Genomic DNA, 26389 nt, shown 5'->3' with positions numbered 1-26389 from the left:
GAACACGTAGATGAAGGAATTCTTAGAGACAACTATGATACTCTGTAGTTTGAAGGCCCACTTAAATTCTGCAGTACCTCTAAGTACCTTTGGGCTTTTTTTGTTTTTCTAAAAAGACTGAATAAACTACTGCCATGTACATGGATCACAACTTTTCTCAAAATAAGGGTTGCAATGTTGCATACATAGTGAACACCTCTCTCATTTCTACTAGCTTGTATTTGCAATCTCTGTAAAGTATTTTTCTAAAATGAATCTTGAGCATCTTTGGAATTGAATTGTAATGTTTCAATTTTGGTTTTAAGTGTTGAGAAATGTGACAATTTGTAGCTTTACAGCTGCACAAACTCCAGTGAATGTGGAAGCATGTGTCTTCCTCAACTTCTGTGGGGATTCTTTGTTTACTTTCCTTCTCAACTGTTCCACATGGAGTACTGGACAATTACCTGGGTTTATCCTTAAACAGGAATGTCAACAGCACTGACTGTGGGATTGGTTTGTTGGCTGTTGCTTGGTTTGGGGTTTTTTTACATATCTAATAGAGGAGTCCAAATGTTAGATCCATAAATATTTATTGATACTTGTTTATTAAAGTCCTGTGTAATTAAAATTCCAAAGGTTATCCTTTTATGTCAAGCTTGGGAGGTGCTTCTGTGGCTGTTCATCATGTGCCTGTAAAACCACCACATCTGTGCAAAATTTGCAAAATTGTAACTTTTGTTGTTGAGAATATGTGGTCACATTAATAACCTAATTGAGGAAGGGGAGAAGACAACAGAGGAGATGTGTGGAACTTAAAAACTGTAGCTTTTATTTTCCATGATACTGTAAATACTTGAAACAAAGAGACCTGATTTCCCTTAGAACTTTGTCTATAGCACCCTTACCACAGTTGTTATGACACCAGTTTATTCTGTATTTCTGAGCTCTCCTATATAGTCTCTGTTTCAGATGCTGTCCGTCTGAACTTGCATCTGCCATGGAAGTACAGACTTCCTGATATTTGCCAGGTCCTGCATCAGCTTAGCTTGAAACTCATCACCAGCTTATGGCAGTGCAGGAGAGAGATCTGAACACACTATGTTAGCTACAAAAGCTTCTTTCTAGAGAAAAAGCATTACATGCCTATTGTTTAGAAAGACATTTCTCTTTATATGTTGTCCACTAACCTTCTTTAAGTGTTAGCTATGCATTTATTCTTTCCCAAATCTATTTTTGGTATTGTTTTCCTTGGACTAAAAATTATGCTGTTATTCTGGTTGTCAGCCAAGTCTCTTTCCCCCTTTCTTCCCTGCCCTCCCTCCATTCCCTTCCAGTACCCTTTGAACTCGTCCGACTTGTTAAATTTGGCTGGAGAGGATTGCAAAAGTGAAAATCAGTGGTGTGGTAAGAGAGGAGAGACCCAGCTTAGTGCTGCTAAGAGGAAAGGCTCCACTATGAGCTGAAATTATCACTGATTCTGTTTGATCTGCCAGCTGGCAACCTGGCAAGTGTGAAGCTTAAAACTAGGCACAGCAAATGCTGTCTCTTGGCTCTCCAGACTGGTAGGAGACTAGGAGACATGTAAGCTTTCTATGAGGGAGATAAGACACAAAATCATCAAAATAAAATACCCAAAGAACAGGTTTTGACAGCTCAACTGCTTAGAAACAACTCATTTTTTAATGTAAGGAGACATAGGTTACTAAACAGTCTGTTGCTGCACTGCTATCTTTATTTTGGAAAAAATTCATAAATGTCTGTGTAACAGATCGTGATAGCTGCAGGCTGATAACTCTTGTGATTTCACACCAAGTTCTAATAGCTGGTGGCAGTCCATATGTTTGTCTGCTTTCCAAAGTGCTGCAGAGAACTATTGGTTTGTAACACACACCCTCATCTGTTCTGCAGATTTTTCCATCGAAGCCTGCAGTGTCTAAAAGGAAAAGATCTGAGGTTTCTGCAGTCTTTGGAACAGGGTCTAGACTCTGCTCAGCCTGCTCATTAGGCATGTCAGTCAGGTTCATGGGAATGTTGGTAGTGGACAGGTCCTTCCCATGGCAAGTAAATGTCAGCCATCTGGGTAGAGGCAGCCATCCTAATTAGACTTTCCTTATGCAACAGATGTTTTGCAGCTCAGCCGGGGGAATAAAGTAATACCCAGAGACAGCAGCCCTTATCTGTTTTCTGGTCATTTAAAGAAAGCAACTGTGGTTCAGGAATCTGTTCCTTGAAAATTTCCTTGCATCTGAAGTGGTTTCTCCACCAATTATGTCCTTGTGAGCATGTTCAAGGTCACTAGGCAATCTCTAAGGCTGATGAAACTCCAGGAATTCCACGTCATGAACGCTGCTCACTTGGGCTCACTACTTCAGGTGCCCTTTTAATCACCTGTCATAGGTTTAGGGGTTTGTTTGGGTTTTTTTTTTAATATACAGCAAAATACTGCTCTCTTTCTCTGAAGATTATTCAGAGTGTGCAGATATTTGGTTTATGGATGAAGAATATTTTTGTTCTTCTCTTTTTTTTAAAAAATAACATTTGGAAAACCAGCAACACTAAACAGATGCTTTCAAAATGAGTTATAGTGATCCTGTTAAAGATCTCCCTTTCTGTCTTCCTTCAGCTCACTTCAGTAAAAAGTGGCAGAATGACATCTCATTTGCTCTTAAGCAAACTGACTGCACACTTTGTTTCTGTTGCTCACTGGTTTGTTATTCTGTCGTTATTTGAAAGAAATTAACCTGTGATAACATCCTGTTTTCTTTCTTTGCCTGGTCATCTGTTTGGAAGGAGATGTTCATTTTGCTCAAACAAAAAATCCCACCATTTTCTACCTAGTATTAAATTTGTTTCTTTATGTTTAAAACAGGACGTTCCTGCCTACAGCATTCCAACCATCAGCCTGCTGAATATTCATTATTCTTTCACTTGTGCTATAGAGCACTATGCAGACCATGAGAATTCCAGCCCTTAAACTCCACTGATAGGTAATAAGCTTTCTGTTTGCATTTTAAATTTTACTTCTGTTGTTTGAAACAGTTGGCCTAATTTGTCATTTGTGGGTGTCATCCAGTGCAGTGAGTAAGGAGCCCTGTACACAGGACAGTTGCACAGGTCAGTTGTTATTCTGACAGTTTTTAACACATTTCAGTCTTTATTTTATTCTTCATTAACATATACATAGTTTTAAAATTATTGCAGTTTTATAAACAATTTTAATTAAACTGTTCAGTAAAAATTATGGATGGGGTCATGGATGAGAAGATAAGAAAACCTAAAAGAATGTTTCTAGAAGATAAAAATCATTGTTGGATTGCCTAACTAATATCCAAAAAGCTGTAGTTTTTTCCATAACTATCAAACATTATTCCACTGCAATGAATGCTCCACCTAAATGGATGTTCATAAAACACAGGATGTCACTGAGCATTCTTGGTGATGGGAAGTACAATGTGCTTTGGGTATGTGACAAAAGTGAGATTTAGTTCAGCAGTGCAAGAAGTGAGACCGCTACTTTTAAATAACACCAAGAGTTTTACTACAGTGAATTGAATCATTTGGGCCTAGCCTGAAGCAGTATTTATTTATTGCACAGTGCCAACATCTGATAAACAGTTCAGGTGAAGAAACCAGACCAGTGACCAGTTTCACTTAAGTGCATTGGGGAGTGATAATTTCTTCTTCACAGTAGTAAATCTTTACTCTACTGGCAAGTGTTTATTGGAAAGTGCTGAGTAATTACATTCACGGTATTTTGAATGTTCTGAAATTCTTAAAATGCAAAAAAAAAAAAAAAAAAAATCATCTTTCCCAAAATATTTGAAGGGTATAGTGAAAGATGTGTCGTTATACAGTGAAGAACCCGATCGCTTGAAGAGGTCAGAACTGAACTGAATCCCTCACTTTCTTAAGCACATGGTTCTGTTATTTTCTGCTGCATTTATGCTATGAAATAATGATTTAAATGGGTGAAATTTAATGTTCTAGTCAGCTAATAAGATTAAATAATGTACCAGAGCAAAGTGTATTCAGCATGTTTTCAATATTCAGACCTTCCTCAGGAATATTAACCCATCACAGTAAGGGCTGCAGCTGGGCAGCTTTGTGTGAATAAACTGAACAAGTAACTGCTGCCTGTCTTTGCAGAGTAACCTGACTAGAGAAGTTGTGTGACTTACTAATGCCTGACTTTTGGGTTGGTGTAACTGAAGAAATACAAATGGAGACAGAGTATGAACTAATGAGTGATCTAAATAAAATTCCATTACTCTACCCTGCTACTCTACCCTAATGAAGAAAATTAAATTTTTAATGCCAAAAGCACTGATACAGTGTAATTGGTAACTCAGGAATTGAATATTCATGAAGCTCTGCAGTATGTTCACTTAAGGTACTGATTGTAATTCAAAGCTGTGTGATTGAAATTTGCTTTTTGCTTCACCTCAGTTCAAAAACACATGCTTAACACATATTTAGAATTGAAGTGGATTTTTTTCTGTGTATGGTAGAAAAGTGTGGTGCCATTCACACAGGCTGGCAAATAAATTGTTACAGAAAGTACTGTATTTGCCTTGTTTATCTTCTAAATTCCATGGTTTCTTCAGAAAATAATTTCTGATTTAACTGGATAATGAGAATTTTAGAAAAAAAATCATAGCTGGCTCTGACTTTAAATGTTTCCTTTAACAAAAAATTGTAAACGGCCTGTTCAGTTAGTAATTTTATCCTCGTTGTTCTGTAAAAATATACTTTTTTTGTTTTCAACAAGATTGAAAACATAACACTTGGAGGGAACACTTAGAAAATGAATTTGTAGGTTGTCTTTAAGTGCCATGGAAATTCAAATAAACATTGTTTTAACTAAGAAACATTAACAACAGCAAAAAAGTTTGTGTTGGAAAAAATATTTACATGCCTTAGAAACATGTTCAACAGAATTATAATTTATTTGCAGAGATCAAACTATCAAATACTGTCACTGGTATTAATGTATAATGTATCTAAATTAATGTATAATGTATCTAAATTTTTTTTGCATAGGCATAGACATTATGTATTTTGTTTGTTAAGCTAGTTTGGGAATTGTTACTTGCTTGTAGTGAGTTGTTGAGTATAAAGAAGAAACGAAGGGAAGATGTGAAAAAAGATGAGTAGAACACACATTAAATGTTTCTAGAAAACCTAGAAACTTTAGTTCTAAGTTCTAGGTTTCTATTTCTCTCTTGTTTCTTTTGATCTGTGAGGAAAAATATTGGGAAGATGATTTCTTAATTGCTGCAGCCTAGGATTTGGATAGAAGAGAACATTAATAAAGAGAATTAAGATTTTAACTCTTGAGAATTTAATTCCTTAGCCAATATAATTAAGAGAAGGATAGAAGCTGTCTCCCTTTAGCTTGCTATTCCTTCCACTGCTCCAAGTAAATTTTTGGGAAGATAATCTGAAATAATTCGCTTCAGGAAACGCCATTATATAAAAATGCTTAATTTTAACCTAACAAAGTTTGTCTCCCTGGGCTTCTCAGTAGTCATCTGAGAAGTGGAAGATTCCTGCAGAATGCAATTCAGAGAGCTGAAATTAAATTAAATTCCTGATTTTAGGACAGGAACTTAAGTTGATTCAAAAATGAACAAAAAACCCAAACCAAACAAACAAATGGCCTTAGGCCAAAGTGAGTCCTCAAGAAAGGTTCCCTTTATACATGATCTCATGCCTCCCAATCTGTTGAATACAAGTGGTATTGTTAATAATATAGTTTTGAAGATGATGAACAGAATGAAATGGGTATATGCTCTTCTTCTCTTGATTCTTCCCCACAGAGAACACCAATTTTGGTGTTACTGATTTTGGTAGGAACACTTGAAAGTGATCTTAGATCAGCATTTAGCAACTGTAACTAGCCATATCCAAACAAATGAATATTTGAATGAAAACAGCAATTTCAGTTGACAAGTAAAAGCAAGTATGTGCATTGTCTGTAAGGCAACAATTGCTTCCTGAGCTTATCAAGTTTTGATTTCTTTATATCAACTCTAATAACTATAATAGGACTAATGCAAAGATGGTGTTCAGTTCAGTTTAACTGAATTGATAAAGAGACAAGTAAACTAGGTAAAGCTTCATAATGGTTTCAGATTACAATACCTAAGGCAAAACTGAGCTTGAGAGGTTCAAGGGGAAGAGGGATACTGAGGTGGAAATTTAACTTTTGGAAGAACTGTTTGTCATGTTCTTTTACTTGCCTCTACTCCCAGGATTTGGAATTAGGAAGCTTTCCCTGCTTAGTCCCATCCTGCAAGCCATACAGTGGGAGGACAAGGTGACCTGCCTAGGATAATGGCATCATTGTGTTGCAGCAAAACAGCACAGGCAAAACTTGCAGGTTTAGAGGCAAACAAAATGTACAGTTTGTCTGTAGAGAGTGGAAGCTTTGATTGGAAGTTTGTCTCTTTCTGTAGTCAGGGGAAGCTTTGATTGTGATTTGTGGAAAAGAAAGTAGGTTTCTTATAAAATTTACTAGACAAGAATTAAATGTAGTTTGTTTTGATCCTGTGCATCTATGATGGATAATCTAGCCATAGTGAATGAAAACTTAGAATGATATCTATTATCTCTTTGTTGTTGAAGCAACCTTATTGTGGAATTTCTGTTATAGATTGAGTTTACTGGGTACACAAGGGAAGTAATATTTACTGTGTGAAATAACTTTTAGAGCTGCGAAGTCATGTGGCCTTTTTCAAATTTTTAATTTCTCAAGGGGGAAGGCTATCTATTGTATCTTAGATCAATCTTCTTTTTTCTTTTTCTTTCTTTTTGTTTTATTAACATTTCTTTGCCTACTAAAACCTGATGTTTATACTGGCTGAACCAGTAAGAAGTATTAGAGGAAGAGATATTTCAAACCTCTATACCAGAAAGTGGATTTATTCCTACTGCTGTATATTCTGTAAGAGAAAACCAGTGGGAGTGCAAGAGCATCTTAAGAATTTTCCCCAATTTGTACCATTGATTTGAGCCGAGATTGTTCTCATGCTTTTTCTGACTCAGCTACACGTGAGGCTTTTGGACCAGGAGTGTAGGCAGCACTGTACAGCTGAATATATGTGACAGGGGGAGGTGTCATCTCAAAAGGAAAAAAGACACATTTTTGCAGTCATTTACTGGAACAACGTCCCCAGGGATGTGGTAGTGACCCCATTGCTGGGGGTTTTCAAGATACTGTTAGGGAGGATGCTCAATCTCATCCAGGCTCCCTGCCCCACAAAGGGTTGAGCAGGTCAAGCTTTCAAAGTCCCTTCTATCCTGGACTGTTCTGGGATTCAGTGATAATAAGTAGGAAAAAGATGGAGAACAGCAATAATACTTTGTAATCAAGAACTGTGTAAACTTTCATGCCAGTCTCAGCTTCTTGATTTTCTGGAAGTTTCTATATTGATTTGCACCTTTTTTTATTAAAAGGCATTGAAGACAAATGGGATTTTCTTCACAGAGCCGTAAAATTGGGCTTTAGTGTGTGTGCAAGCAAACATGCCTGTGTAAGACTGCAAAGTTTGGAAAGTGCTGGTTTACTGTAATTTCTTATGTGAAATTCAATTCTTTCTCTATGATGCATCTTAAAGAACTGAAAACACTTTCAGTGACCTTCCACCCAAACAGCCTCTTTAAAACATCTGAAGATTGCTCATCTGCAAGAATCTAAAATGTGACAAAGCAGGGAGATGCCAGACATTCTTCAGACTGAGATATGTTTACTTCTTCATGGAAGCTGCTTAGGAATCCAGCACAGTATCATCCTGGATCTTAGTCCTGGCTGTGGATTTACCATGGACTGTTTGTATTAACTAGAAAAATGTAAGAAAAAGTCCTTTTCTTCCGTTGTTTTCTTCTGCCTGTTGTTCTGTCCATCCATTTCTTCAGCATTGCCAATTACTCATGATGGATAAAATGGCACTTTTCTTTTGTTTACTTTCTCATAATCAGTTTCTTTCAGAAATTGAAGCTGCTTCCAGCAGTGAACATAAGGGCTGCACATCCAGGTCTTGCAAATCATTAATCTGATCCCACAAAAGGATCGTGTTCATGCTACTCCAAAAGCCAAACCTTTTCTTTAACACTCATTTTTTTCAACCATCTGCAACTCAGGCCTGTCCAGGGGCTGTATAGAATTATAAGTGTACCTCTCCTCTAAATGCATCTCATCTCTGGTTGAACTGACTTATGTACTCCAATTATTTTTCAAGTTCCTGTGGTAACAAATTCAATTCTTTAATTGTATGCTGTTGTGAAGGAGCTACTTTTCTACTCAAACAATTGCCTAGTAACTGCTTTTGGCATCTTTATCCATATGTACTGTGAGGAATTGAGAGCAAATAATTAATAAGCCACCCTCTTCAGTCCATTTAACACTTTCTAACCTGTTTCTATCCAGAAGTGTCTTTTTTTGCATGGAAACCATTTGCAATTACTGACCAGTCTTTTTTTGATGAACCATTTGTTTTTATGTTTTTAGGGGTTTGTTTTTGTTCTTTTTGAGAGTGTATGCTTGGTTTTTTTGGTTTTTTTTTTTGTTTGGTTTTTTGGACATGTGACTAGAACTATTTTAAAAATTTGGTCTCATATTCTATGATGTTTCCAGCTCTTTCCTATTAATTCTCAACATTTTTTTTTTGGCTACTGCTGAATGCAATTTTCAGAGAACTATTTAAAATTACTCTGATCTCTTTCCTGACTTGTAAAATATAATGATGAGCTCTTGTTTAACTAAGTGTATTTTATATTTGATTTTTTCCTCATATGCATCGATTTTCCTTTTTCACCTGACATTTTATTAGTCAGGTGCTCAGTATCACATAAATTGGCTGTCTTGAGCTCTGATTTTCCCATCTCATCTTTAATCATCTGTACAGACCCACTTTTCCAGATTCTTCAGGATTATACTGAACACCTCAGTACCTGTGGAAGTGTAATGTCTGCAGCACACAGAACAACTTCTGTCCTTTATTTTCTTCCTTCAGTTACAGGAGGTATTTCTCTTTTGTCCTGTGGGAGCAGTTTCCTTAAGGTGCTTGAAAGAAAATTTTGTCAAAACCTCTCCTTGAAAAATACCTGTTGCCTATATTAAAATACTTGTTGATTTCTGTACAGAAATTTAATGAAATAGCAAAGTTTAGACTGCTGGACAGTCTTGTATTAATTTATCATTCTTGTATCTGGATCTATTTAGTAATAAAATATTACATTAACTTCTTATCTAGGAGAGTCATTATTTAAAAGTTAGGAACTAGGATGAAAGTCTTAAGTGATAATAAAATTATAAAGCAATCAGTTCTCAAATCAGAAGTTTGTTTTGTTTGGGCAGAATAACAAAGCCGCTCAGGGTCAACATCAAAATATTGAAGGAGGTGTTTGGAAAGAATGAGCATCCTTCGTTGTGTGCCTTTATCTCAGTCTCTCTAAGGCTTTTTATTTTCCTTCCATTACCTCAGGTAGATAATGCACAGCTTTTTTTCCTGGGCATTTACCAGAATGTCGTCCAGAGGTACTCTAAATTCCCAAATTTTTGATTAACAAGAAAACTTTTGAAGCATTGGTATTTCAGCATTTCTTCTATTAAAGATTGGTCTTACCTCTGTAGATTTATAGTATTGTTAAAATTACAATGAGTTCCTATATCTTCTTTTAACAGATACTTTCTAAATACTTTACCTGTTTTTGTATTTTTTATTTCATAATGTGTTAGAATCACTGAATCTTTTTCACTCCATAATTCTCTACAAGTGCTTTAAAATAATGGGTTCCATTCCTTTAATGCAACCTTGTTTACTTTGACATAAAGAAAGAAAAGAAAGTTAAGGTAATAAATTTGAGTGCATGTGACTACATACTTATTGTAGGTAAATATAGAGTGCCATTTTGATTCATATATAAAGTTATAAAATCAGCATAACCGGATACACATCACAATTTCCTAGTAGAGTGATGACAAGAGCAATACTGAGTTCTAGCTCAGCTTATAAAGTGCAATGCAACAGGAGTAAGAAACATGAATTTGGGTCAATTTAGCTCAGTATCAAAATATGATTGCTGCTCCTTTCCCACTTTGTCTCCTTGCTGCTCTCCCAGGGGATATCAAACAGCAGCTGCAATGGAACAGGAGGTGTTGTACAAACTCAGTCAGTCACACCAGAGCTGAACTGCTGCTTGTGAACTGAGGGACTGGAATGCAATTCCATGCCTTACTCACTGCTCTTACTGCAGACATGGGGTGCCCTGAACAAAACAGACAATTGCAGTAGGTCTGATATTGCTGTGGCAAATCTTTTACCCATGGCATGTCCTGGAGTTTTTTAAATCTTCCTGGAATATTAATAACTCTGTTCCTTTTATGCCCTTCTCACATCCCCTATTTTCATTTTAGGTTTTGAGGTAAAAATTTCAAAACTAGTGTGTGAAATGTAGCCCCCAAAGTGCAGAATTCTCTTTCCCTGCAGAGGTAGTCCTCCGGTTTAAGCTCATCTCTTTCCTAGGGCCTCCCTGTGCACAACACTGATAAAACCATACCAAATGATTGTGGGGTTTTTTAGATGTTGATGAGATGAGATTGTGCATAAAGCTGGTACATTGTTTTTTGGATCAGCTCCTGGATATAATCAGGAATGGAATGGTGTTGGCTAAATAATTTTATCAGGGAAAGATTTTGACAAAGGACATGAGGAACATTTTGCTACATTTGGCTTGTGCTATGCCAGAAAAGCAGAGCTGTTGTTTTCCTCAAAGCTTTTTTCTGAACTGTCTAATTACTCAGAAAAATGTGGGGTTTTGGTACAGTATGTGCCAGTCAATGCCTAAAAATTCCTTTCTTGTTCTGATAGCTTTGATTTTTATTATTAACTTTCCTAGTCCTAGGTTTTGAAAAACAATAATTGAAAATAGCAGAAATAAGGTTAGCTGACAATGTGCTCTCAGAGTGTTGTATCTGGTAGCCTTCTAAAAGAAAATGAGAAGGTTTTTTCCTTACCATGCTTTCTAGAAGATGCAAACCGGTAAGGATAATTTCCCAATTAGAGTGCAAATTGTAAGGGTCCTGAACCTACAATTTTAACAAGCAGCCAAAATAGGCCTCATTTTCTTCCTGCTGAGATGAGTTTAAAAGTAAGAGGAATTATGTACTTCATTCACTTAAATCATCAAAGGTTAGCTTTGATGTTGCACATTTGGAAATTCTGACTTCAGTCTGGTCCATATGCAGAATACACCAGTGTTTCCTTAAAGTAACTACAAGTAGATGGTTAAGTTCTCCTTCAGGTCCTCAGTGTTAATACCTGAAAGGCAAATAGAATCGTTGAGGTGCTTTTGAAGTGGATGTGTAAGAGAATATTTACTTCTTTACTTTTAAAGACACCTGAAAAATAAAAAGTTGAATTGTCCCTTTTTTTCTTTCTAGCATTACCATGTGCTCCCAATCCTGAGTTTCTGTGGGTGGAGACTTTGGATGATGTAGTGGAAAGGCAGCTCTGCAGTTGGTTTGGGTTGGTTTATTTGGGGCTTTTTTGGTACTAGCAATAATCCCTTGTCTCTCATTTTGGATTCTGATCATGTGCAGAGCTTTGAAAACACAGGAAATGGGCACTTACTTCTCTTTTCTCACAAACAACTGCTTGCTTTCATTTTCAGACCATCCTTTCTGCAAATCAGCAAATCTGTTCTCTCTGAAGTGATGAAGCAGTATGCTTTCTCCCTTTTCCCACTTCATAATAAAGAGCTCAGGTTGAATTTTCCTGAAGCTACCACATCTGTATTTCAAATAAGGACAAAATAAGGGCAAATTATTTATCCTATAATTTTGGCCATGGGTTCTTGGTTGCAACCACTGGAAAGTCTCCTTCTGGCCACATACAGTTCAGACCGAGAAGCTGATTTGGGGATCTAAGAGCAGGAAAGAACCAAGACACTACTCAAGTCAGAGATTCAGCCAGAGATAACCTGAGACTGAGTCTCCTCCTTGGGATACTGGTATTTTCAAACTAAAGCCACTAGGCAGAGCAGTACTTTTCAGTAATCAGATAAAGCATCTGTGTAGTCATTCAGCTGTAATGGTATTATGATGCACTGCTCTACTAAAAGTTTCAGTCAGAACTCAACTGTCCTCAGACTTTTGATTTCAAGGCTTTGTTTGCATTGGGATTTTGGAACATGCACCAACTGAGATTGGAAATCTGAGCAAAGTATGAAAATCCACCATGTGTGCTGCTTGCAAAAGGGTTCATCTCACAAAGTTCACCAAATGGTATTGATGACTGAAGTTTAACTCAGTGCTGTGGCTGTGTTATAAAATAACCTTTTAAAGAATGAAAATTACTGTTTTACTGTGTGAGATACAAGAACAGCCACGAGCATGCCTGATGAAACAGTCTCTGTGCTAACAGCTTGTTTCTGTATGATGTGTGCATTTTGGAGTATCTATTGCACCTCTGTCTTAATTACTACATCATCCTGTCTATTCAACACCTTCACAACCCTCAAATTATTAAATCAAATATGCTTTGTTGGTTTCACCTTGAAATTCATAACTGCCTCAATTAGCCCAATTAGCAAAAGAGGGACTCTTAGGAATTTGTTGCTGATTCAGCAAGTGCCTCATTGGAGGATCATCCAATCCAATCCATTGCTAACTTGGCCAGTAAAATGCACATAGATTATCTTTCCTAAATGCATCAGTAACAAGGTCATCTTTCTGTCTCTGAATATTGTTGAATACCAGTTTAAAAAATATCAAGATCAGGCTTCATCCAAGCTACTGAATGCCTTTACATAGTACATAAGTTGGATTGTGCTGTAAATACACTGCCTCTTCCTATCACACCTTCTAAAAACTAAATTTAAATTAAAAACTGCATCAGTTTGAGAATGCTTACTGTAAGAACTTCATAGGGTGAAAATAACACTAACTACATCTGAAGGGTTGTAGTCAGGGTATTTATAATGTCCCAGAAGCATACAGTCGGTAGCAAAGGATAAAACAGCACACATAAATTTGTAGATGATTCAGCAATACAGGCAAAGACTTTCTACAAAGTGTGTTTGCAGAATCTTTTATTAATAGATCTTTTGAGAAAGGAAGAGCTTTTGGCTCCAATTTTGCATTGACATCACACCTGAATGAGACCCTGAGGACTTCCTCCCCCACCCCACCTCTTTTGAGAATACTAAAATGGATCAATCATTCTTTGCATTATTAATCTATTATTATTATTGTTGTTGCTGTTTTTGTTGTTGCTGCTGCTGCTGCTGTTATACCTGTTTTTAGAGCTAGATATTGATAAGATAAATTAGTGTTGCTTCTGGCTTCAAAGTTGTGTCTTTTTCTAGGAAAAAAAGCTTAAAAGATGGCATTACAAAATGTCACTGCTTTTTCACACTTCTGTATCCTATACTGGCAGGAAGGAAGAGGTGATATTATGAGCTTTGCTTTTTCACAGACAGCTAGGCCTGCAGATTTAATGTGTTCTCTAGGAATTAAATTGGACTAAAACAATAAAATTTTGTTTCTAGCAAAAGCAACAATTCTTGTGACCTAACATACAGCATCCCTAGATCCAAGTTGGAACACTGCAACCTGAATAAATGAACTACCAGGTCTGTAGAACAAAAGTAAGCATCAAAATCCACACAATGGCTATTTATTTTAATGAGTTGATAGTGAAGATATTCCTGTCCTGTTGTATAGCAATATTTGAAAAAAAACTTTGAACTTGCATCCATAATTCTTGTTTCATAAAAAAGAAGTGAAACACGCTCTTTTGGCGGTATTCATTTTGCAATGCAAAAATAGGTGTCCATGTATCATTAAAGTAAGCAAATGTCAATCTGATTGTGTCCAGGAAGCATAAAATGGGAATAAAACACTTGTTGTGCTGCTTTGCCATTTATCTGTGCAAGATGGAAAGCCAAGTATAATCTTCCTGCTTGAAAGCCCACAATTGAATTCTAGATCCCAAGGAAAACTATTTATTGTTGTTTTGTTCAACAAAGTGTGCCCTCTGGGATTACTCTTTGTGATTGGGAAAGAAAGAATTTAGTTTAATTTCTTCATTTGGAAAATTGTTTGCTTGACTAGCAACAAGACTCCTGGGTCACTAAGTAATAGTGTTCTGCCCTAATTGCCTTCAACTTATTTATATTTCTAAGTCAGGCCTTCAAGAGTAGTTTTTTTTCCAAATTATGCAAAGTTGATATCCTGCTGCCCTGCAAAGCAGAATAATTTATAGAATGTTTCTATGTAGAAATTGCTTTCGAAAATTTTACTTCATGTAGAAACCTAAAGGTTTTTGATGAATTGGCACCAAGGAACACTGTTTTTTTTCCCCTAATCTTATCTGTTTCTCCTCCACACAAACGTATTTGTTCTCTTTTTGCCTTGACTAAGAATATTGTCAAGTGGCAATTTGAGAAAATATCGTCTCAAGCTCCCAATTCTGCCTACACTATAAACAAAAATAAATGTGTAGCTAGAATGTGATGTATAATACATGCAGTCCAGAAAGCAGAAACATATCTGGGTTTCTCCAAATCTGTGAGAAGGAGTAGAAGAAAGAAACCCAAGTGACTCTGTGTGACTGAGTACATGATGCTCATTTAGACAAAAGCGTGTTGGGTGGTATTGTCATCTCCTGGTATTCTAAATAATATAATTTCTGTTGGGAGATTTATCAGTGCGCAGGTCCTGCTTCAGAGGGGTCCTTCAGCACCACACAACGAGACTGGCACTGCCTCCTGAACAAATTTTCTTTCAAATAGTAAGTTGTCTAGGAGTAGGAAGAGAACAACATTTTTTACTCACATATAATTTCGACTTTTTTTTTTTCTTTTCCATTTTATCCTGTTTTAAGGTCACTACCTTTATGTTGTAACAGACTTTTTTCCAGGTACTTCGTTTCCTAACTCTGGGTTTGTTTTGAACTGCCCTCCTGAATGACACTAAGAGTACTGTTCTCCCACTTTTATCTTCACAGTTTCTTATATGTTATTCCTTATGCTTAGAACTCCTTATTCTCCATTCCAAATATCCTCCCACTCTATATTCACATTCTTCCTTTAGGCTGCATTTCCTTAAAGTCTATACAAATAATCTGCAAGTTAAGAAATATAGCAACTATACCTTGAGATCTGACAGTCTTCTGATCATCAAATTTCCTACTGTTGGTTGATATCTTTAACTTATGCATAATACTGAATAAATCAGGGATTCATTTTTCCTTAATATCACATATCTTTTTCACTGTATATATATATTATATATATTTTTAAAGTACCCCAAAGTTCATCCCAACTGGTTTCCTAGAGGCCACCTGGCTGAGCAGTGCTTCTTGTCTTCTTGCTTTTCCAATTGAAAGCCCACTGATGGAAAAAAAAAATTAAAAATTAGGTCAGTAAGACATCCTTGTTATAAGAGAGCTGAGTCTAGTATCTTATGTACAGTCTTAACCAGATAAAATTGCCATTTTGGAGTTCTGTCCCGCAAATATTTGTTCAAAGAAAAACCCCAGAATGAATAAAAACTACAAGCGAAACAGAACTTTTTTTCTGAACTTGTATGTAGTTCTTAAAACTATTTGTTTTCACAGGGAGGTTGTGCTACTTAGAACCTTATTTCCTTACATTCTTTTTAGTGCTACATAAAAAACCCTGAAAATAAAAAAATTGCATCCAAGCCAGAGTAATTAGTAAAAGTTTGATTAATGCAACATTAACTCCTACTTGCCCCTAAAAAGAAAAAAGATTGGAATTGTGACATTTTCATCCTGTCTAAAATAGGCTTACCTTTAAAAAAATATCTTTTTTTTTTTTTAAATCTGGGTCTACTAGTCTAAAAAGCTACTGAAAATGAAATACTGATCCTCAGTGTTCCTTAAATATGTACATTCTTCATGTGTTTGCAGATTAAATTGAGCCTAGAATTCTTGTGAGCCAAAGAAAGTCATTGTAAGCCACTCCTCCAGATACTTTGCTATAAGAGAAGTAAATCTAAACTGACTGCTACCAAAACAGAAACTGTAAAAACATTGCTAAAACAAATGAAACTGACATTTTACAGAAAGAAAAGTGCTGTTTTCAAACAGTTAGGATCTTTTTAGTAAGTCTTGAGTTTCCATTTGGCTGTGTTAAAATGATTGCCTGTGAGTGAAATCAGGTCCAATTGCATTTTCTCTTAATGCATCAAGGAAAAGCTAAAGCTGGGACCAGAATGGATCCTCTAGGATTTAAGTGTAGAACTCCCAGAATACATTTTCCACTAAACCCTTTTGGAGTTAATTTTCAGTTTTCTTTAAACTCTGACGTAAATTTTTGATACATAACCAAACCAAATGCCTTGTTGTAGGAGTTGGTCTTGTTGATAATGGAACAACATCACCTTTCACCTCCAAACCTTTTGGTTTTCAGTCTCAACAGTGTCATAACTACCCATGACTGGAGATACTCTCCCAGGATGCATGTCAGGCTGGACATATATCAAAACATTTTACTTTCTGCCTGACCTAACTTTTCCTTTCTCTCATTCAAGCAAATTATTGAAAACCATCCAGTTTTTTGTGTTCCTGAACTATGAGGAAAACAGGAAGCAGAAAAGGAGATTCTTTCCTGTCATGCTGCTCTGTAAATCAAGTCCTACATGTGTAGCTTGTAGTTCCAAGGAAGTCTGTAACCACTGAGTTTGAGGGAAGTTTTTTAGAAATTGTATTGTCCTTTAGCTTTTACTAGTTTCTTCCTTTAAAGTATTTTTCTGACAGAATTATTCATATTTATCCCTTGTCTCTGAGGTTGCAACCTGGAAGTGTTCTGATTATCAAGAAGTATTATTTAAATCACTCAGGAATTAATCTCACAATGAGAACAAATCCTTTGAATTCACACAGTGGCTGCAGATACACCTTGCATGCCCCACTGGAATTGTTCTGTATCCTAAAAAAAAGAAGAACCACTTTGCCTTCCAGGTTTTCCTTGTGCAGTTGCATGGATGTTAGTGTGGGTGGAACTCAGATCATTAAGGTTATCACAGAGGTGCTTATTTTAGTCCTGGGACTATGACTCTGTGGTTTGGTGAATTTGCTGAAGTGGGATCTTAATATCTTGCAAACTTGAGTGTTTAACATGAAAAAAAACACTCATTTGTCATAAAAATGAGATGCAGTAGGAAACTACTAGTCAATTTTTCCCTGTGTTGCAGACAATAAAAAAGTGTCTTCCAGTTTCCACGTAGGACCTTTTGTCACAAAGGGCAAGAATGTACATGAGTCAGCTGCAGTTGTGGGATTTTTTTTTTCCTTTTCCCAGTGAATGTTCCTATTATACAAAGATCTTGGAGTCCTAGTGCAAAATTTCAAAGTGTTTCTATTAAGATATTCTGGATCTGTTTTTAGGGGGTTTGTTTGTTTTGTTGTGTTGTGGTTTTGGATTTTTAAAATTTTAGGGGATAGTTAATGTATGCCAGCAAACTGTGTATCTTAAGCTATGTGCTTTGTCTTTGAAAACCCTTTTGTGGTACAAACATAAGAAAAACACCCTGTTCTGCTCTGACTTTGTTTGAAGGAAGTTTACTGCGTCTTAAGTATTTCAAAGCTGCAAAGACTAATTAAAAATGTTACATGGATTCCATATAATTTACAGCTATACAAAAAGGAGTGCAAAAAGGTGCCTTTTTAATATGAAAAAAGTTACAAAAAGCCACTCAGAATTGTGCAGTTCAACTGCATCCATGAGCAAGAAACTCCTGTCGCTGACAAACAAGACTTGACTGCAGGCAACATGAGGTCAAGAAATCTTAATAAATGCTTTCTTGACTTTATTTATTTCTGCTCTTTTTTTGTGTCCCCTTGTTGAGGTGTGGCAGAGCATTTGGGGTCAAGTGCCCAGCTATCAGTGGAAATGGGGTAAAGCACCTTTCTCTGAGCCTTCACTGACAAGGACTCAGCCATGACTCAGCCTGGGGAAGTGAACTGATTATTCTTAACTTTCTCTACTATGGTAAAATGAGTTGCAGAGAGAACACACTGAAAGCCAAGGGCCTCTAAATACTTTTCCCTTTTATGGAATAGAGCTCCCAGATCTCCATTTCCTGGAGATTGTACTCTAAGCCTACACAGTGGTAAAAGAAAGTTCTCTGCATTCACTGATCTGTATCTGACTACAAATTTGAGCTCAGGGGATCATTTTTTTCCTAACTATTTTAAGCAGTAAGTTTATAATAACAGACCAAAATGTTAAAAAGCACTCCATCCTTTCTTTTATTTCTCTTTCTTACTTTTTTTTTTTTTTTAGTGAATTGGATAGGTAATGTTTTTTGGTTTTTTAACTCATTTTGTAGGTGCACAAGGCTGGGATTGTAGATCTTCACCCACATCCACTCTGCCTATGTGAGTTTATCTCTACAAGTATGTAATTTTAAAAGATAATTTTGAAGCTCTTACCATTTCTGAAAGAAAGGAGTTTTGGGGGAGATAATTTACTTTGATAAAACACTACAGTAATGTAATCAATAATGTAATGACATCCTTTGATAAGATAGCGGCAGGCCAGACAGAACTTGATCAATTAAGAAAAAAAGAAATAAAAATAGAAATAACAGGATCTTGAAATCAACTCAATGCCTAGGATGCTAGTATGTGCTCATGCACCTTGACTGTTTTAAAAGTGCAGGTATATTTTTAATCTCTCTTTTCAGTGTCTTCAGGGCAGATAATTACAGGTGTTTCATTTGGTATCTCACTGTATTGCACATGTTGTTAGCATATCATTTCCTTCTTGACTGAAACATGTTTGTGCTTGTGGAAAGGAGACAAAGCTGGCAAAGCTGATGGTAGCATGATTCCCAAGGCTGTTCAGCTGGCAGGTGAGCCAGGCTTAGAACCAGGTTAGTCATGCTCTCCACACTCGAGCTCAGGGCTCAGTAATGCTGTCAGCTGGTTTTGTAAACTCTGGTATGAATTTCTGTAAGTTCAAAGGCTGCACTCTGCCCTAATGCTTTGCTGAAAAAGGAAAAAATGTACCTTCTAGTGACATGAATTTTCCAAGGACATTTCTTTATTTTCTATCTACATTTTTGAGATGCAGATAAACTCCTCTAATTCTTGTAGAGTGTTCTCACAAAGCCCCCTATTCTGTGCATTTTAACTCTGTGTGACTTTACTGGGCCTGTTTTCATTGCTCAGCTAAAGGGGCATAAGGTCATTTCAGCAGTGATGGAAGAACATTTATTTACTAATATTTAAGTTTCCATCACTTCTAAACCTTTGCCTTTCCTACCAGTATCAGAAGGCAGTAATTGATCACAAAATGGCAGAACTCCTGGCAGAGCATGGTACATCCATTTACATTTACAATATATGATGTTTGTGCTGGGTCAGCATCAAAAAGTCTTTAAAAAGTCTAGGCTACTGACTTTAAGAACACTGCTCAGGTTAAAACTAAGCTTTTAGACTGAAAGTTAGTAATTTTGGAGTTCTAAATCATATAGTTTAGTAATTGAACTACCTCCTTTTACTGAAATACCAATATACAGTACCCCTCACTTTGGCAGTGTAGTGGACTGCAGCAATGCAGTCAAGGTGTGCAAAGATGGTGTTTGATTTTAGAAGCCTAAGAATATGAATAATGTGCAAGCTTTCACTGCTCCAGTATAGTCCTCAGCACTGGTGTTTTCTGGAGTGGTATTAGGAAAAAACAGAAAGTCAGAAGAAATTTTCCTACTAATCAGCACAGAGATTGGAAGCTTATTCCTATTTGCAAGATAGCTCTGTAAGGAAATCAGAGTAGGGTTCTAATTGTGTCGGAGACAGCCTGAACTCAGTCCACTCCAAATCTGGGGGTTGTTAAGGTGGCATAAATTCATCTTTCTACCCTCCATTTTCCCTTGGCTGTACTTTCTGTGCTGCATCTCTAGGACAACACAGCTCAGGATTTGTCCCTTTCTATTCTTAGACAAGCCTGCTGATTTATTTCTTTTTCTTTTAAAGTTTTTTTTTCTTTTTAAATCTGAAAAATGAACTGAAACTTGATGTGCTTAATAGCTCTCTCTTGTTTCAAGATAAGTTGCATTATTTTTAAGTTTAGTATGTATTAAGAACTCAGCTAAGACTGCAAACATGCTTTGGCCATGACTTGAAACATTCCTGATTTTTCAGGCCCAGCATTGGGTTAAATATATCAGAACCATAATAAATTCATAAGGCAAATACTAAGAGGGATTAGATAAACAGTCAAATTTATATTTTCTTTCTCTCTCTTTTTTTTTTCTTTTTAATTTGAATTTGAGTCCTTGCAAACTCAGAAATTGTGTAGGATGCCAGGATTTTGTTACAGAGATGAAATGCATGTCTGTGTCACTTTTTTTAGTTGCCTTGCTTCCAGCTTCATGTGTTGCTATTAGTTGGTGACTTAATTGTTGAAACACACAGATGTTCAGTGCTACTGCTATCTGTCTAATCTGTGGATTATTAAAATGTACATAGTCATAAATATGTCTTTTCCTTCCTATTAGAGACTTTAATTGTTTTGCCTTAATAACCATTTTAAAATATTTTATTCATAGAAAGTTTCCTCTACTCTTACTTGAAGTCAGAAGTGCGTAAAACCATGATACAAACATGAGCTACCACTTACTTTTATAGAGTCGGAAAATCACCTCTAACAGGTAGAACATGTCTAGAAAAGCTTGAACCATGCTGTCCCTATAGCATACACTGCTCTGAAAAAATCAAAGAGAATCTGTGTCTTGGTCTTCATATTGATGTCACATGTGCAGCATCTTTTTCAGAGTTTTTATTGAGAAACTACAATGATATAATTACTTTTTCCTCAACACACCAATATGTGTGTAGGATCATTGTTATACTCTATTTGTTCTGCATCAAAGTTCATGTGAGATAGCCTTGTATTCCTCTTCCAGCGAAAGAGAAAATCAAGTTTCCAACATAATGTGAAATAAACCTAGTAAAAGCATGGGTCTTAGCTGCTTCTGTAGCCCAAAGTTTTCACACATTCTGTAGGTTTTACAGCACAGATTTTCTTCTGTGAGAGCTGAGGTGAGGCACTTGTCACTGCTGAGATTGCTTCAGTGTTTCTTGTGAATGGTTTTGCCTCTTTTTGCTTTTATTTCAAAGCAACAGATGTATTTTGACAAATGTAATTGGCAACCTCAATAAACCAACATATTCCTGAATACATTTCTTTGCCCTGAAATGGAAGGGAAAGCTGTAGCAGGTTAATTTACAGTGCAGTAGTCAGCAGTTCCTAGTGGAAACACCAGTGTGTGCACCAGGTGGTCTGAGCTGTGTGTGTGTGACCTGCAGGCACCGCCGGGGAGCGCAGTGATGAATTGATGAGGACACTGATGTACTGATGAGCACACTGAGGTATTGATGAGGACAGCCCCCTGATTCCTGGGCAGTGTCACAGTAAGTATTGCAACCCATCCACTGCCACTCTAAGGACTGATTTGTGCTTTGCATTGCTGATCCTCAGACTTTGGTACAGGCTTTCGTGCTGATGTTATCCCTGTGAATGCAGTGCCTCCCCTTGATACTAATAATGAGAATTTTCTCAGCTAATAGATAGTGATATTTTTCCCCCTCTTTGGGCATTTCTGCTATTTTGCTTTGGAAGTGTCTTGCACCTTGTTGTCTTGTGTAGAGGTGCACCAAGTCTTTGCACAACTCACCTCGCTCAAAGGAGAAATGCCACCCTCTAGGGTTCCAGTTTTGGTCCTCTGAGATCATGCTCTGTAGTATTAAGGCTATTAGTTACTAAAAGGTACATTATGGAAGAGATGACAGAACGGACCCTAGCAATGTCTGTCAGTATCTGAAGGGATGTGTCAGAGGATGGATCCTGGCTCTGCTCCGTGGTGCTGAGCAGTAGGACAAGAGGCAAGGGCAGAAACTCATGCACAGGAAGTTCTAAGTGAACATGAGGAAAAACTTCTTTGCTGTGCAGGTGATTGTGCACTGGAACAGATTGTCCAGAGAGGCTCTGGAGTCTCCCTCGCTGGAGATATTCAAGAACTTTCTGGATGCAGTTCTGTTCCATTTACTCTGGGGTGACCTGGCTTGAGCAGGGAGGTTGGACCAGATGACCCCCTGTGGTCCTTTCCAGCCTGAAGCATTCTGCTGTTCTGTGATAGCCAAGATGCTGTTTGCTTCTTAGAGGATATTTAGAGAAGATAGTTTGGTCACATCATAGTGACAAGATGAAAATTGTAAAATGGAGGGAAGAGATGAAAATAGCAACAAGAACAGAAGGTTGTCTGTTTTGAATGCATTTGCTAAGTTATACTTGACCTTGAAAGCTCTAGTTAATAAAACACAAGATAGCATTTTTAATTTAAACTTTAATACTGTTTGTTGTTGTAAAGTGATCTCAGTTTTCGAGCATAGAGTTTTAAATGGATTTGATTTGTATTTTTGGCATCTAACCCAGCCTGCAGATCACGAGGCCTCCCAGCGCTTATGCCTTCAGGCTAACTTGAAACAGATACTGCCAGCAGTGCATGGTCCTCTTAGTCCACATTGCAGCTCCACGTGCTTCTCGCTGCTCACCATGCCAACCTCACCTGAAGACAAGGGACAAGCAAAAGAGGCCCAGCACAACAGTTCTCCTCCAGCCAAAGTAAGCTTTCTTACTTACAAAGGTGTTTTCTGACACTTGCTGGAAACCTGAGACTGAAACCTGTTTGTGTATATTTAGGGCTTTATAAAATCAAATCTGTTTGTTGCTTTGTATCAGGGTGTTTTGCTTAATTGATGAAGATATGAATGATCCTTCAATTGAAATCCCCAGAATTCCTCAAATATTTTATAGCCTAAGGGATGAGAACTTAAATTGCTTAAGCAGTTGTTTATCATTTTCATCTGGAGGCTTATAAATGGTTCAGAACAGACACACGTATATCAAAACTGTCCAAAAATGTCCTTTCTGATGTTATTAAAGAAAACTTTAAACTTTGAGAACAGAACTTAGGCTTGCACTTCAACAACCAGTGCTGCATTTACCGATATAGAGGAGGTTATGCAACTCCTGTGTGTGTGAAAGGTGGAAATGGGCTTTTTGGTTTGTAGTCTTTCTCAGTGCTTTATTTGCCACAACAGTAGCTGAACGTATAGTGGAGCTATACAGAGGGCAGGTGGGTGCTCCCCAGGCATATTCATCATCTGCGTGGCATCTACATGTTTTTACATGTTTTCTTTCCAGATAAATATAAAAATCAGTAACAGATGGATCTTTCCCCTTTTCAGTAATCTACACCACAGATAAAAAGTAGATTTCTGTTTTAATAAACTGGGGTTGGGTTGTTTTTTTCAGTTCTTAGCTTAGCTGAAGTAAAGAACCTTACTGTGGTTAAGTAATCATTCATTTTTACGCAAACTGGCGTAAAAAAAGATTTATAGTCTGGCACATCCTTAGTTTAAGATGTGACACTGTCATTGGGTTTGAGGACACTACATTCCAGACTTTAGGTGAAAACATCCGCTACTTTAACATTGTTGGAAAATATTGTCAGCAGTGAGCTCTGCACTGGTTTGTCCTGCCTTCCATCTAAACTGCACATGGTGCTGAGTGTTAATTTCCTGCCTTAGGATAAACACCCCAGCTGGATACAAGTTCATCAAGACTACCATCTGATAACACATATTAGCTCAAGAAGACTTTATTGGGGTTTTTTAACTCACCTATGTGGAAAGTATTTTAGTACAAAACACTTGGCTGTATAAAACATGCACAAAGATGAAAAATATGAAATCTAGCAGACATAAGTGATTCTAATCCTGAATGTGCTTGTCAAATGGGAGAAATGAAAATTTGCAGCCTCCTAAGATAAAAGCATTACATTTTTAATACATTTTCCAGGCCTTTAAGATGTAGGTCTTAAATGAACTATGGTAATGTGATAGTTCATGAATCAGTTCACTGTGTAAAATGCTTCATTTTAGATAAATGATTATTTTTAGGCATAAAATCACAGTGAAGTGTTTTTAACCGACAAAAGCCTACTTAAGGTTTGCCACTAGCCAATGTTGTGAAAATTTGAACTTGTTCTTAGCTGTTGTCACTCTTGGCTCTTGCTGCAGGTCAAGTTCTACAGCAAGACTATAAGTCACTCTAAGTAAAACAACTTATTATTGTGAGATAAGGACTTGCAAGCAAGGAGAGGGCCTCAGAAGGATCTAAAAGCTGGTGAATTCATTTTCTGCCATTTAACAAAATTTACCAAGTCTGGAATTTCATCTCATCTAAAGTGCAGTCTGGTGTCTAACAACTTCCTTGTTCTGTTTCAGGAGATCCTTCCCCACCTTTTCCCTGCATGCCCAAATGCACACAGATTGCAAAACAGTTCTGACAAAAAGGAAATGAGCCTTACATCACATGTAGCTTTCTGCATGCTTCAAGTATGATCATGCTTTTGCATGATAGGGAGACCTGTGTTCTGTGTCTCAAATTCATTTTGAGAAAACAAATGGGAATTTTCATTTCAGTATTTGTTACAGCCGCCTGTATTTTTCTCAAGTTCAGTCCAGAATTTTAATTAATGTCTAAGAATATGGCCAGGTGGCAGAGGGTTTTCTTTTTCCTATTTATTTTCCCCCACAGTGCTTTAAAGAATTCAGGTGTTATACAGTGAAGCTCTGTCATCTGATTGTGTGGCAGACAGAGTATCAGAGTATTTTAGCAGCGTATCTTTGTATTTCTTCTCTCCTCACCATCCCATTAATGTAAAAATCATCCCAATTTGTCTGGATTATAAAAATTTCAAAAGCACATTCTCTGTATGCTTAGTGAGGGCCTAGTAGAACTTAACAGTCAGAATGTCTGGAGGTTTTAGGTTCTGCCTCCACCCTGCAAATCTCTGATCCTCTTGGCTGTTCTGTTATGGACCAAACTGCCTGTGCCACCCTCTCAGCCCTGCACATGCCTCCCTCCAAGTCTGGATGCTCCTGGTCACACTTGTGGAACAGTTCCCACCTAAGACACAAAGGTGGAGTCAGTTTTACCCTACATTTTTGTGTAGGGGAGGCTTGGGACAAAATGGAAGCAAGGACTTGGGTAGCGGGGAACCACTGGAATTAGGACATGAGGCAACTGATGGGAATAGCTGAGGAGCAGACAGGTCTGGAAGCTACCAAGGGAGCAGAGTTAAAGGCGCTCAAATGGGAGGGTGATGGAAATCTTCTGTGTCATCTCTGTGCAGTTGTACAACTGTGAGGCAGCTTAAGCTTCCTGTTCCAGCTTCTCTTCCAAGGCCTGTGTAGAGCAGCCTGAGCACTCCTCAGTCTGTAACAATTCCTTTAGATTGGAGCCAGCTGGCCCTGCAAAGAGCTTCCTGCTCTGGCTCTTCTTGCCCCTCTCCTGGACAATGTAGTTTTGGACAACATGGGCCATGGGATTTCACTTGAGTAGCTGTTGAACTCCTATGGCTGCTGACCAGGATTAATGTTTTCTACCTGACCTGAACTAGCCTTGGCTGCAGCCTCTTTTATTTTTCTTCTTCGTCTTTTTTTTTTTTTTCCTTTTTAATGAACTGTTTTTAGAGTCCTAAAATGGGCTTGAGTGACTTCAAGGCTGATGTTACATCATTCAAAAGTTTTTGCTTCTTGGCAGTCATGAGATTAGTACAAGCACTGTGCATGTGTATTCAGCTGCTTTGCCCTACAAGCAAAAAGTCACCTGAAGTTTTGTCATTGACAAAATATATTGTTACTTTTTAGTATTTTCAAGGATATTACTAAAAATTGCTTTCAAGCTATTGTCATAAAATGCCATTTGTGCATTTGAATCACATGTGCTTTGGGATTCTAACATTTTCAGAATTACAAGGATATTTTTCCCAAATTTAAATCTTCACAGTGTTTTCTTGGCATGTTCCCCATTCTGCTGTCCTGTGACTGACAAAATGAACGTGTCAAGGAAATACATATGAGAATTCTGAGTATGGAAGTGTGGAGTTGCTTGAAAAAAAAATTATTTTAGTAAAAGAATGATGCTATTTACAGTAGAATCAAGAATCCTAAATCACATGTCCAAATCAATGCATATTTCATTGCCTTTGAGAGGTAGAAGGGTTACACTATGTATTTTAATATTATACTATTTTCCAAGTACTTCTAGATTCCTTTGACTTGATCAGAAAATACATTATTTCAACAAGAATAAAATGCAGCACTGGGAGAGATATTTCAAGGAGTTCTATGGCAAATGATAGACATTAACAGTCAACTAAGAGTCAGCTTCCTTATGGAATGGAATACAGTGGTTTAGGATGGAAGGGACCTTACAGGTCTTCCAGTTCCAACTGCCCTGCTGTGGACAGGGACACCTTCCACTAGACCATGTTGCTCAGAGCTCCACTCAGTCTGGCCTT

General features: G+C 37.2%; 1 protein-coding gene across 4 annotated transcripts in view; it reads left to right on the top strand.

Moving 5' to 3' along the window:
- Positions 1 to 26389, top strand: part of IRAG1 (inositol 1,4,5-triphosphate receptor associated 1) — a 71187-nt gene that overhangs the window by 20087 nt on the left and 24711 nt on the right. For 2 of the 4 annotated variants that reach the window (XM_033063736.2, XM_033063733.2), the window contains exons 2-4: positions 2852 to 2969; positions 21327 to 21431; positions 22453 to 22641. In XM_033063736.2, coding sequence (XP_032919627.1) covers positions 22573 to 22641 — 69 coding nt within the window. In that variant the 5' untranslated portion in view covers positions 2852 to 2969; positions 21327 to 21431; positions 22453 to 22572. Of the gene's footprint in view, positions 1 to 2851; positions 2970 to 18343; positions 18393 to 21326; positions 21432 to 22452; positions 22642 to 26389 lie in introns of all 4 variants that reach the window. The other 2 variants (XM_033063734.2, XM_033063735.2) reach the window with 2 other exon arrangements.

Source organism: Catharus ustulatus, chromosome 6 (assembly GCF_009819885.2).
Source record: "Catharus ustulatus isolate bCatUst1 chromosome 6, bCatUst1.pri.v2, whole genome shotgun sequence".
NCBI classification, from domain to species: Eukaryota; Metazoa; Chordata; class Aves; order Passeriformes; family Turdidae; genus Catharus; species Catharus ustulatus.
This window is presented reverse-complemented; position numbering and strand designations above follow the sequence as displayed.